General features: G+C 37.5%; 1 protein-coding gene across 4 annotated transcripts in view; it reads right to left on the bottom strand.

The window, feature by feature from the left end:
- Positions 1-13742, bottom strand: part of PDS5A (PDS5 cohesin associated factor A) — a 134213-nt gene that overhangs the window by 34003 nt on the left and 86468 nt on the right. For all 4 annotated transcript variants that reach the window (XM_006068246.3, XM_044945969.1, XM_025290141.2 and 1 more), the window contains exons 18-21: positions 8322-8427; positions 6085-6245; positions 2873-2996; positions 1938-2096 (exon numbers count right to left, since the gene is read on the bottom strand). In XM_006068246.3, the coding sequence (XP_006068308.2) occupies positions 1938-2096; positions 2873-2996; positions 6085-6245; positions 8322-8427 (550 nt within the window). The remainder of the gene's footprint in view (positions 1-1937; positions 2097-2872; positions 2997-6084; positions 6246-8321; positions 8428-13742) is intronic.

The raw sequence follows: 13742 nt of genomic DNA, 5'->3' as shown, positions 1-13742 counted from the left end.
CATTAAGGTTTTCATGCTGAGCAACACTGTGCTCTAGGAACCCCACAAGAAAGCCACCAAATAGGGACTGGAAAAGAAGAACAAAGCTGGAGGGCTAAAACTTCCTGACTTTGAAACTTAACTTACAAATCTATAGTAATCAAGATAGCATGGGTGGTTCTGACAGAAGTATGGACACACAGACCAAGAGAACGAAGCAGAAAACCCTCACATATATGCTCAACTGATTTTAAACAAGAGTGCTAACACCAGTTATTGGGAAAACAACAGTCTCCTCAATTCCTCAATGGTGCTGGCAAAACTAGATATAGCCACAAGCAAAGGAATAAAGCTGGACTGTTATATCACATATGAAAATTAACTTTAAACCTGGATCAAAGATCTTAAGAGTTACAACTAAAAAATTCTCACAAGAAGGTACAGGGGAAAATCTTTTTATTCTTGGATTCAGTATATAAATATTCAGAATATATAAAGAATTTTTACAACTCAACAACAAACAATTCAATTCAAAGTGGGCAAAAAACTCAATATTCAAAGAAGATATATAAACAGCCAATAATAAGCACATGGAAAAAAAAAAAATCACTAGCCATTAGGGACACAAACCAAAACCACAAGATACTACTTTACAACTACCAGGATGACTATGATTAAAAAACCAAGTAAAGAATAAGTGTTGGCCAAGATGTGTAGAAAATGGAAGCTTTGTGTATGGCTGCTGGGAATGTAGGTATAGACACTGTGGAAAAATGTTCAGCAGCCCCTCAAAAAGTTTAGCCTAGAATGATCATATGATCCAGCAATTCCACTCCTAGACATATATCCCCCAAACCAGGGACAATGTTCATATCAGCATTATTCACAACAGTTAAAAGGTAGAAAACACCCAAGTATATATCAATAGATAAATAAACAAAATATAGGTTAAACATACAATGGAGTATTATTGTGGCACAAAATGAAGTCTTGAAACCATTATACTGAGAGAAATAAGCCAGATGCAAAAGGATAAATATTGTATGATAAGAAGGTAATAAGCAAATTTATAAAGCACGCAAGTAGAATAGATGTTACCAGAGGTTGGTGGGGAGGAGGTAATGGGGAGTTACTGGTTAACAGATGTAGAGTTTCTCTCCGAAATGATCAAGTTCTGAAAACAGGTAGTGACAATAGTTATACAACAATGTGGACGTATATTTTAGGTGTGGCTTGGACCACTGTGGAGATTTACTTGGCTTTCCTGGGTTACCCCTTGTTGTATATGGGTGTATACATATGTTATCAAACTTGTTTGTTTTTAATAAAACAAAAAACCAATAAGAACATGGGTGTGTATAATGTAAGTGAACTGTACACATAAAGGGGGTAAAATGGCAAAGTTTATATTATGTATATTTTACTACATACAAAAAACAGAACCATCTTAAAATAGAATTTATGAACAATCAAGCCACCATCTAAGAAGTGTCAAACTTCACACTTGTGGCCAGCCTTGTCTATCAGTAGTACAAAGAGCAATACGAAACTGGGCAGGAAATGAGACTGGCCATGCCCGCAGGCTTCACTGTTGTACTCAGCTGGAGGGGGGAGAAGGAGGAAGGCGTGAACGGGCAGGTATTTTTTTTTTGTGAACTTTTATTTTTTTTTGTGAACTGGCAGGTATTTTTTTTTTGTGAACTGGCAGGTATTTTTTTTTTTGAGTTTGAATACTGAGGGTTCTATTTTTTACTTCATGATTCATCTATCTCATGTTCTCAATTTCTTCTTAAAGAAAAAATTCTAGTAATAGCTACATAGCAAGATGTTATTTTAAATAACAAATAAAAAAAGTAAAAGAGAATCATACACAGAGAAAAGCAGACGTGTTGTTTCTGTGACAAATAAAGATGTAAACAGTCTTAATCTTATGATTCTAAATTTAATGAGAAACTTACCCTGTCATTCATTAGTAGATCTTTAACAATAAAATTTGCTACTACAGATTTCATTGGGGAAGCAAACTGATCTGGTGCTAACATAGAAATGTGGCCCAATGAAACTAACGGAGTTATAAGTTGTTCTGGTACGTCAGCATTCAGACTTCTACTGAGTGGCTATAAAAATAAAACAGTCAAAATTACTAGTTTGTTTTATAGACATTGTACAGAACAGTGTATGTTCCCGAGTCCTCCTGAATTTATTGTGCCCCCAAAAAATCTGTTCTAAAGAGATGACTTAAAGTAACTTCAGTTATATTAGACACTTGATTCTTATTTCACCTATTGAAATTTAATAAGATTGAAACAATGTAAAAAAAAGGGAAAAGTAAAACCCACATAAAGTAAAAACAAGAAAATTCTTCCACGGTCAAATCAGCCTTATTTTTAAGTCAGTTATGTTGGTGGGTTTCTTGTCCTGTGGGAATATTTAAAATGACCATGGATCATAATATTTAAGTCCACTGGGTTCTGTTCATATTGTATTCAGTTTATGACAACAGGAATACCTTTCTAGTAGTAGAATCAGGCAAAGGATCATACATAAGGAAAGGCAAACAAAACTAATTTTCAAGTAGGGTTGTCAGGTCCATAATAGCTTCTCAAGCTAAATGGACCACTGAGCCAAAAAAGCTAAAATTAAGTAAAATAATGTAATACAAAATACATAAAACACCCTTCAATGTGTAGTATTTGAACATATAGTCTGATCTAAAGGCTGGGAATATCTAAAGTGCTGAATAAAATAGAGTCCCTGCTCCCATGGAATTTATATTTTAGACTGGGACTAAAGAACTTAAAATTAAAAAAAAAAAAAAAAAGTGACTCTTTAGCTTCATCAAATCAGAGAGAATAAAAATCAACAAAAACACATAGTATGTAATTATATATACCTCAAAAATCTGTGCAAGCTGGACTTCTTTATTTGTGAATATGGCATGTATACAGTGAACAGCCTGTTTTGCTTGGTGTGGAGTTCCTCTCTTTGCTTTCTGATGTAAAATGGGAATTAAGGTCCTGGGGGAAAAAAAAAAATCATAGTTTATTTTTAAAAAGCCCATAAACCACAAGTAGTTCTTTTGGTTGTCTCCTACTTCATCAGTAACTATTTGGAGGTACGCTCGAAGAAAGCTTCTCTTCTAAACTTCCTGATCTATAAAAAGATTTAAAGCCCCTTTCCCCATCCTCAAGTACAACATAAGAAATACAATGCCTCTAGAATAAAAGAGCTACCCCAGAAAACAATTTTCTTTTTAATGTTACTTCATAAGTATGGAGAAGTAAACAAGCCACCTTTAATTTATAATCTAAAATTGCCCCATGTCATATTTTCACATTTGTCTTCTAGCAAAATACTCCTAAATTTTCCACTTCCCTCTCACAATCCTCTTCAGTTGTTTTAAAGCAGCCATGGGGAAAAAAGTAGCAAAAGGTCAAATTTCATTAAAAAACAGATAAGAACATACCAGTGAGAGAAGGTATGCAAATAAAGTATGGCATGTTTCTATCAAAATATAAAAAATTGGCATATACATCAAATGGATAAGACAAAACATTCATATAAAATATACATCAAAATGTTAAGTGACTCTCTTCATTTATAGTTTCTAAAGTTTCAGCTTTTTATAATGAACTTAAGTATTTTTTTTTACATCAAAAGAAAATTCGTAAGCCAAAACAAAAATTTAGGAAAAGATACTTGCTATACATCTGGTGTAATACTACTACTTTATAGATTATAAGGTCAATGATATCAAATCAAGTGCAATAGTGAAAAAGGGTCATACTATAACAGCGGTCCTCAACCTTTCTGGCACAGGGGACCAGTTTGTGGAAGACAGTTTTTACCATGGATAGGGAGGGGAAGATGGTTTGAGGATGATTCTCAAAAGCACGCACATGTGCAGTTCATAGAAGGGTTCGCGCTTCTGTGAGAATCTAAAGCTGCTGCTGATCTGACAGGAGGTAGAGCTCAGGTGGTAACACAAGCAGCCCTAAATACAGATGAAGCTTTGCTTGCTCCCCTGCTGCTCACCTCCTGCTGTGTACTGATCTATGAAATCAGGACTGATCTGCGGCCTGGAGGTTGGGGACCCTTGTCTTATAATAAGGGAAGGCTAGATATAAACAGCAATACTCTAAACCTTTATGCACATCAATCAAAAAACTGGAACATATGCTAGTCAGTGTGAAGTCTACCTTGAAATTTATGAATGTGCCATACTTTTCTCCATACAGTTTAGAATAATGAAAAGGATTTTCATGCACAAATATCAATACATTCCTTGACTGAGCACTGTTGAAGTCTTTCTTTCAAATTCATTTACCAAGGTAACAGTTCTTATAAATAAGACCAGTTAGTAACAAAAGAAGGTAAGCGTTTTGATCAAACTGTCATTAAATACATTATTAATTCTTCTTAGCCTAATGAAAGGATGATGCATAGGTCAACTTTAACCTTGCTCCTTGTTTTTCTAGTGTGCTATAATCCAGTTACACCACCAGGGTTGTTATTGAGGTCTGCAGTGTTGTGCTTCTCTGCTTTTTCAATAATTCCCTCCTTCCTTCCTGATTAGTCTTAAGAAAAGCTATGACAAACCTAGATAGCATATTAAAAAGCAGAGAAATCACTGCCGACAAAGGTCTGTATAGTCAAAGCTATGGTTTTTCCAGTAGTCATGGATGGATATGAGAGTTGGACCATAAAGAAGGTTGAGTGCTGAAGAATTGATGCTTCTAAATTGTGGTGCTGCAGAAGACTCGTAAAAAGTCCCTTAGACAGAAGATGAAATCAGTCAATCCTGAAGGAAATCAACTCTGAATATTTAGTGGAAGAACTGATGCTGAAGCTGAAGCTCCAATACTCTGACCACCTGATACGCAGAGCCGATTTACTGGAAAAGACACTGATGCTGGGAAAGATTGAGGGTAAGAGAAGGGGGTGACAGAGGATGAGATGGTTGGATGGCATCACTGACTCAGTGGGCATGAGTTTGAACAAACTCGGGGAGATAATGAAGCAAAGGGAAGCCTGGCGTGCTGCAGTTCACGGCGTCACAGAGTCAGATACCACTTATCGACTGAACAACAAGTCTTAAGAACAAGAGGTTTTAGTAGTCATGTCCAAAGTTACCTCTTCTACTGTTCCTTCTGGGACAGAATTCCTTTAAGTACATCCTTCACCTTAAAAAAAGTACAGACTTTCCCACTTTGTAAAATTCACAGTAACTTTAGCCCACTGTGTCAATCATTTTTTCTATAATGTACAAAGATAAAAATTATCATTTCTAGAGTATAAACTCCTTGACGGCAGGGACTGACAGTGGTAATCTTTTATATAAGCCACTACAGTGCTGACGATGAAAAGGATATACAATAAATGTTGAATTATTTCTCAAATTAAACTATTAGCTCAAAAATCCAATAAAAACTTAAGGAGTCATGAATTCTCTTATTCTATTAATATATCATGAGGAAAAATGGGTTTGATTTGAATTTACCTCAAGCTATTTACATAAATACCTTGAACATCTGATTATAATAGCTATCAACAATGTGCTCTTCCTCCAAGACATCTCCCGTGTCTTATGTCTAAATCACACTCTCAGCACAAATTCTGCTCCTAAGGCAACCTCTTAAAGCTGCCAAAGTAAAAATACCAAAATGTACTTCATTCGTATGAGGAGAGGGGAAGTAATCTAGAGAGAGAAAAGAACCATGACCGACAACTAAGCAACTAATGAACATTTCATTAAGCACCTTTGATTATACAATTCTTGAGTGAGATATGAAGGCAGTACCTACTGAATTTGGAGTTGGAGAAAAACAAATAAATTAGAAAGATGTATTAATCCTAAATTCTGTGATAACTTTTGATAATTAATATTAATATTTAAAATAAAAATTTTAGGTTGTTCCTCCGCCCATATTCGAATGGTAGAGGAGATAAGTCAGACAGAGAAATGATGAAAACAAAGGATACAGAAAAGCAGCTTCTAAATAAAAGTCATCTTTCCTCCTCCATATCTTCCTAAGGGAAACAATGACCCTAAGATTCCGACACTTGGAAAACTCTTGTGTTGATCATAAGAAAATGCATACTCACGACCGTATCTGGGGTAGGTCTGTTTCTATTTTGTGGCCTGTGTTTCTAAAAATCTGTATGGCGGCTTCTGCTACCTTGTCATCTTCCATTCTGAGGCACTGCAACAGGGACTCATATGTCTCTGCAGAGTGGAACGAGGTAGGATGTGTGAAAGACAGAACCTAAAGGAACAGATACAATGTTTTTAGGTTCACACAATGGTTATAATGCATTAAAAGAACTGTTTTCTACTAGAAATAAAATTTTAAATCATGAGCTGCATATGCTAGCAACACAATCAAGATTGTATCTTGTAGCCTCCCTTGAGGCGAGTTGTGGCTAACAGTTCTTGACTGACAGCCCTGGTCCTGTTTTCTTCCCTACCTCTTAGTCTATTCTGATACGGGGAATGTGGGAAATGTGGCTCCTTTTTCATGGGAGTGATAGATGGGAACAAAATGCTAACAATAGGCTTTATTTCACTGGCAAAAGATACTCTATAAGAAAATATTTTAAGTGAAATCCGTCACAAAAAATTTACTCATAAGTAGTCATTATTGGAAAATTTTAATCATGCGAGTCCCTTGGACTGCAAGGAGATCCAACCAGTCCATTCTGAAGGAGATCAGCCCTGGGATTTCTTTGGAAGGAATGATGCTAAAGCTGAAACTCCAGTACTCTGGCCACTTCATGCGAAGAGTTGACTCATTGGAAAAGACTCTGATGCTGGGAGGGATTGGGGGCAGGAGGAGAAGGGGACGACAGAGGATGAGATGGCTGGATGGCATCACTGATTTGATGGACGTGAGTCTGAGTGAACTCCGGGAGTGGGTGATGGACAGGGAGGCCTGGCGTGCTGCGAATCATGGGGTCGCAAAGTCAGACACGACTGAGTGACTGAACTGAACGGAACTGAAGTCATTATTGGAAAATTTTAATCATGATTACAAACATATAAATAATTGTTCCCTTTATTTATTAAGACATAAGTTCTAGGCTATCTTTAAGGAATTTCCAGCAAGTTAGAAATAATGTGTCTACAAAGTTTACCTTCCATGAAGCAAAAACAATTTAGTCAGCCTGACACATGGAATAAGGCCTAAAAGAAAAATAAGGAGGTAGGGGAATGGAGTATGTAGCCCTCATTAACTTATTATATAAGCATTTTTTAAATGGGTTATAAAGTGGAGAGAGTGTCTCCTTTGGTAGGGTTCAGAGTGATAATATTTACTTATGAGGTTTTAAATATTCAGAGAAAAATGAGGATTTAAATTTGAAAAGCTGAATCAAACCTATTAAAAATGTTTGCCTTAAAGATGATTTTCCTCTGTAAAAAAAAAATTTTATTTCCACAATCTGGAAACAATCTTGTCTTTCATCACTCCTCAAAGCAATAATTCTAACCACTCAGGCTACATTCACAATCCCTAAAACATGCCCCAAATTATTCTCTTTGATGATGCTGTGCTCCCCCTCTAGATTAAATTATGTCTCTTACTAATTGTTCAATTCTCTGACCTCTTTGGCATCTGTTTACCATTTGTTAAAAAAAAAAAAAAAAAAATCCCAATCAGATAAATGATGTCTTACAGTGATTCCTGTGAGCAATCCTACTAACCAATATGCAGGTTATTTGAAAGGTAAGACTAAATCATTTAGCACATACTGTTATAAGCATAGCAGGCATGCACATGATGAATGAATGAAACAGCAAAACTCCAAAAATATTATTTTATAATGTAAAATAATTACATTAGTATAATTCAGAAAACATGTTATTTTTATAAAATGCTGTATTACAAATTTTAATCTTTTGAATACTTCCAATGAAATAAAGCCTGACCCTTGCATATCTTTAAGGTGATTCATATTATAACTGCAGAATACATATGGCATCTAGAAAAATGGTACTGACGAGCCTAGTAAAGAACAGACTTGTGGACACAGCTGGGGAAGTTGAGGGTGGGAGAAATTGAGAAAGTGGTATTGACAAATATACACTATCAGGTGTAAAACAGTCAGTGGGATGTTGCTAAATAACAAAGGGAGCCCACTCAGCCAGGTGCTCTATGGAGACCTAAAGGGGAGGGACGAGGAGAGGGGAGGAAGGCTCAGGAGGGAAAGGATATATATATATAAAATTATGACTGATTTGCACTGTTGTATGGCAGAAACCAACACAAAACAGTAAAGCAATTTCCCACCAATTAAAAAAAAATATGACTGCAGAAAAGACAAGCTGTTTTAAGACAAAATACCTTAAGAAGTTCAAGTCCTGAACGAATAGCTGTATCTGGACTTACACCCTCCTCCTCATCATCTGCTGTCCCTTCTATTGATTTATTCATCAGTTTTACCAGTGCACTATTAAAATAAGACAATCTAAATTAGTAACACTACTAGATTAGTAACTATATCTTAATTGCATTGTAGCAGACATATACAGACTCTATGAACATCAAATTAAATATTTTCTGGAAGAAAAAGTAATTTTGTGATTTTTTAAACTTCCCTCTCTACATGACAAATGAGCTTATTTTTAGTTTATCCTCCCATCCACGTATAACAGTAATTCTAATGAAAAGCAACAAAACTGTCAAATGTACCAGAAATATGTATTTTTAAGTATAAGCAATGTAATATTCATATCCATAAATGGAGATAATTTGCAATTTTAAGAAAAACGTTAGGATAGCAGTTGCTAAATAGACAAATGAGAACTCACTCAAAATAAAAACACAAATAGTAAACACATAAATGAGCAAAGGCATTGAATTAATCACATAATTAATTTATTGAATCACTAATACCACTCCTAGAGATTTATAGCAAAGAAATTGAAAGCAATTCATGAGAAGCATTGTGCTCTCTCTATATACCCACACACAGAATCAACAATTAAAAAGTATTTAATGTTCAACATTATTAGTTTTTCAACTACAACTAACCGCCACAAACTAGAAACTACCTGGTCAACAAGATACTATTTTAAGTTAAAACAAACATAAGCTTCGTTCTTGAGATTTCATTTCCTTGTTAGTGATGTCCCAGTACAGGCAAATATTCAACAAACTTAGCTTTCACCCTACTTCAAAACAAACCCCCTTCCCCAGTAGGTGTGTGTGTGCTCAGCTGTGTCCCATTTCCATTAGGAGTCACTCCTTATTCACCTCCAACTTCTTCAGCCCTAAGCATCCTCTAATCTACTTTGTGCTACTATATATATTTGCCTAATCTGAATACTTCATATAAATGGAGTTCTCAAGGTTCATCTTCCCTTGGGTCAGGAAGATACTCTGGAGGAGGAAACAGCAACCCACTCCCGTGGGCTACACTCCATGTGGTCACAAGAGTTGGACACGACTGAGCGCATGCCCACACATATGGTACCTCCAGGCTTAACTTCTGGAGGACTGTCAAACTGCTTTCCAAAGCACCTCCAACATTTTACACCCATTAGCAATACATGAAGGTTCCAATTTTTCTACATTCCTGCCAACTCAACTTTTTGATCATAGCCATTCTAGTGGCGAATCCACCATAAAGTGGTGAATCACTGTAGTGATATATACATGAAACAACTGTCATCACCACAAAAACCTACCCTACACTTCTTCTGTGGTTAATTCCCTTTTCCTACTCTGGCAATAACTGATCAACTTTCTGCCAGTAGAATTTTACCTTTTATAAAATTTTATATATTTTGTGTTTGACAACTTCTATGTGACATAACGCTTTTGAGACTCCTCCATGTTGTTGCACAGGATCAGTGTGAACCACTGAATGAACTTCCTCTCTATTGCTGGTGTATAGATATACCACAATTATTTTTATCCAATTACCAACTGATGGACTTCTGGGTATTTCCACTTTAAACACAAGGAGCAGTGGTGGTTTAGTTGCTAAGTCATGTCTGACCCTGTGACCCCATGAACTGTAGCCTGTCAGGCTCCTTTGTTCGTAGAATTTCCCAGGAATGACTACCGGAGTGGGTTGCCATTTCCTTATCCAAGGAATCTTCCTGACCCAGGGATCAAACCTGTGTTTTCTGCATTGCAGGTAGATTCTTTCACTGATGAGCCAACAGGGAAACCCAAAGACATAATGACGTCTTCCTTTCTTATACGCAGGACTTCCCTGGTGGCTCAGACAGTAAAGCGTCTGCCTACAATGCAGGTGACCTGGGTTTGATCCCTGGGTCGGGAAGATCCCCTGGAGAAGGAAATGGCAACCCACTCCGGTACTCTTGCCTTGAGAATCCCATGGGTGGAGGAGCCTGGTGGGCTACAGTCCATGGGGTCACAAAGAGTCGGACACGACTGAGTGACTTCACTTTCTTATGGGCAAATGTCTAATATTGGGATTCCTGAGTTGAGACAATGTTGAGATAATCTGATGCTAAAACAAACTGCTTTCAACATCACCAACACACTGTTAGTTATGTATACATCAACACTTTGTACAGTCAGTAATTAAAAAAACATTTTTTATTTTTGGTTATGCTGTGTCCTTGTCGCTGCTCAGACTTTTCTCTAGTTGCAGAGTGCAGTGGTTACTCTCTAGTGGTGGTACACAGGCTTCTCATTGCGGTGGTTTCTCTTGTTGCAGAGCATGACCTCTAGGGCATTTGGGTTTCAGTAGTTTGGGCACAAGGGCTCAGTATTCTACAGTTTCTAGGCTCAGAGCACAGGCTCAATAGTTGTGTGTCATATGGGCTTAGCTGCTCCGCAGCACGCGGGATCTTCCCAGAACAGGGATCCAACTCATGTCCCCTGCACTGACAGGCAGATTCTTAGCCACCAGGAAGCCCCTCTATAGTCAGCATTTTTAATTTTAGTCAGTACCCCGGAGTTTACATAAACTCATGTCCATCGAGTCGGTGATGCCATGCAGCTATCTCATCCTCTGTTGTCCCCTTCTCCTCCTGCCCTCAATCTTTCCCAGGATCAGGGTCTTTTCAAATGAGACAGCTCTTTGCATCAGGAGACCAAAAGACTGGAGTTTCAGCTTCAGCATCAGTCCCTCCAATGAACACCCAGGACTGATCTCCTTTAGGATGGACTGGTTGGCTCTCCTTGCAGTCCAAGGACTCTCAAGAGTCTTCTCCAACACCACAGTCTTCAAGAGCATCAATTCTTCAGTGCTCAGCTTTCTTTATAGTACAACTCTCACATCCATACATGATTACTGGAAAAACCATAGCCTTGACTAGATGGACTTTGTTGACAAAGTAACATCTCTGCTTTTTAATATGCTGTCTAGGTTGGTCATAACTTTCCTTCCAAGGAGTAAGCGTCTTTTAATTTCATGGCTGCAATCTCCATCTGCAGTGATTTTGGAGCCCCCAAAAATGAAGTCTGACACTGTTTCCACTCTTTCCCCATCTATTTGCCATGAAGTGATGGGACTGGATGCCATGATCTTAGATTTCTGAATGCTGAGCTTTAAGCCAACTTTTTCACCATTGACATTATGTATTTTTTAAAAAATTATTTCCATTTTGAAAAAAATATTCTGATTTAAGCTATTAGAAGGAAATCCCATAAAACACGTGAATTTATAAATAAAACTACAAATATTTGATAAAATTTATACATGTTTCTGACTACTCATAATTATCAGTGCATGCATTTATTTAATACGTATTAACTGACTACCTATTGTGAACTGAGTCTTAGGGTCTATCCTGGAACTACAGTGTAAAACAAGGCAGGTATAATTTGCTTTCATTACGGTGTGGGTGGGATCACCATTATAAGTCAAAAAGTTGTATGAGGCAAATCCAAATATTGAAGCCAGAACTATAATTCTTCTTTTCGTGAAAGTAATATTACTGATCTGTAAATCAGATAAATAATACATACTCCAAATACTTCACAGAGTATGATGAAGCAAAAGATCATCACCAATCCAAATGCATGTTCAAAACTGCTTGGATATCTTCCATGTGTCCCTTTCTTTCCTATCCTATAACAACTGCTCTAAATCTTTATCATTCTAACTCAGGTCTCCTTTTTAAATTCTTCCACTGAGTAGACTATCTAACTTTTGACCTAAAGGAGAACAATGGAGCTTTTAGGGAAAACTGTAATTTTCCTATTTTCTAACTTTCTTTAATTTGTATCTATCATTTTTTAACACCATAGGGGAAGATTTTCTTCTTACTGGTCCATTTTCTTACTGATGGTGCTCCATCATACTTCTATTCCCCTTAACCTATCTTCAACCTCTTTTCTTTTAGTATCGTAAAAAAATTATTTATTTATTTCGCGATACTGTGTCTTACCAATAGCTGTGCCCTATGGGATCTTTTGGAGAAGGAAATGGCAACCCACTCCAGTGTTCTTGCCTGGAGAATCCCAGGGACGGGGGAGCCTGGTGGGCTGCCATCTCTGGGGTCACACAGAGTCGGACACGACTGAAGTGACTTAGCAGCAGCAGCAGTGGGATCTTTCGTTACAGCATGCGAACTTTCAGTTGTGGCATACAAACTCTTAGTTGCAGCATGTAGGATTTAGTTCCCCAACTAGAGATCAAACCACGGCCCCTGCCTGGAGTCTTAGCCACTGGACTACCAGTAAAATACCACTTAGTACCCTTTAACGGTATTTAAATATTTAAAATCACTCCATTAAAAACAAGAAAAGGCCTGCATACAGATTTCTGAAGAGGTCAGGTGGTCTGGTATTCCCATCTCTTTCAGAATTTTCCACAGTTTGTGGTGATCCACACAGTCAAAGGCTTTGGCATAGTCGATAAAGCAGAAATAGATGTTTTCCTGGAATTCTCTTGCTTTTTCGATGATCCAGAGGATGTTCGCAATTTGATTTCTGGTTCCTCTGCCTTTTGTAAAACCAGCCTGAACCATCTGGAAGCTCATGGTCCATGTACTGTTGAAGCCTGGCTTGGAGAATTTTGAGCATTACTTTACTAGTGTGTGAGATGAGGGCAATTGTGCAGTAGTTCGAGCATTTTTTGGCATTGCCTTTCTTTCGGATTGGAATGAAAACTGACCTTTTCCAATCCTGTGGCCACGACTGAGTTTTCCAAATTTGCTGACATATTGAGTACAGCACTTACACGATTTGAGATAGCTCAACTGGAATTCCACCTCCTCCACTAGCTGACGCTAGTGACCTGTACCTCCATAGGAGACGCTCAGACACAGTTCTGTATCCGTTTCTGTGAGGGCCCTGAGTCCTGGTGCACACAAGGTTGGTTTGAGCCCTCTGAGCGTCTCCGGCGGGAATGGGGTTTGATTCTAAATGCGAATTTGCCCCTCCTATCATCTTGCTGGGGCTGCTCCTTTGCTCTTGGATATGGGGTATCTCTATTAAAAATTAATAGCAAAATACCTTTTGCTATCACCCAGCTGTAAAAAACCACCATGTTTTTCTCAGAACCTTAGCTTTCTTATTTGCTAATAAGATTAAAGGATAAGATCTTAGTTAAAAAACAAACATCATCACTACAGATTGAATTGAATACCCTAAATTCATATGTCGAAGTCCTAACCTCCAGGACACCTCAGAATGTGACTACTTGGAAATAGATGAGATTTTAATTATTTAATGAGATAATTAAGGTAAACTGAGGTCAGATGGGTGGGCCATAATCCCAAATGGCTGTTTTCCTATGTGAAGAGGAGGTCAGGACACAGACATGTGAGGAGAGAAAAG

The sequence above is a fragment of the Bubalus bubalis genome, chromosome 7, assembly GCF_019923935.1.
Source record: "Bubalus bubalis isolate 160015118507 breed Murrah chromosome 7, NDDB_SH_1, whole genome shotgun sequence".
Classification (NCBI taxonomy): Eukaryota; Metazoa; Chordata; class Mammalia; order Artiodactyla; family Bovidae; genus Bubalus; species Bubalus bubalis.
The sequence above is the reverse complement of the archived record's forward strand: the minus strand, read 5'-3'. Positions and strand labels throughout refer to the sequence as shown.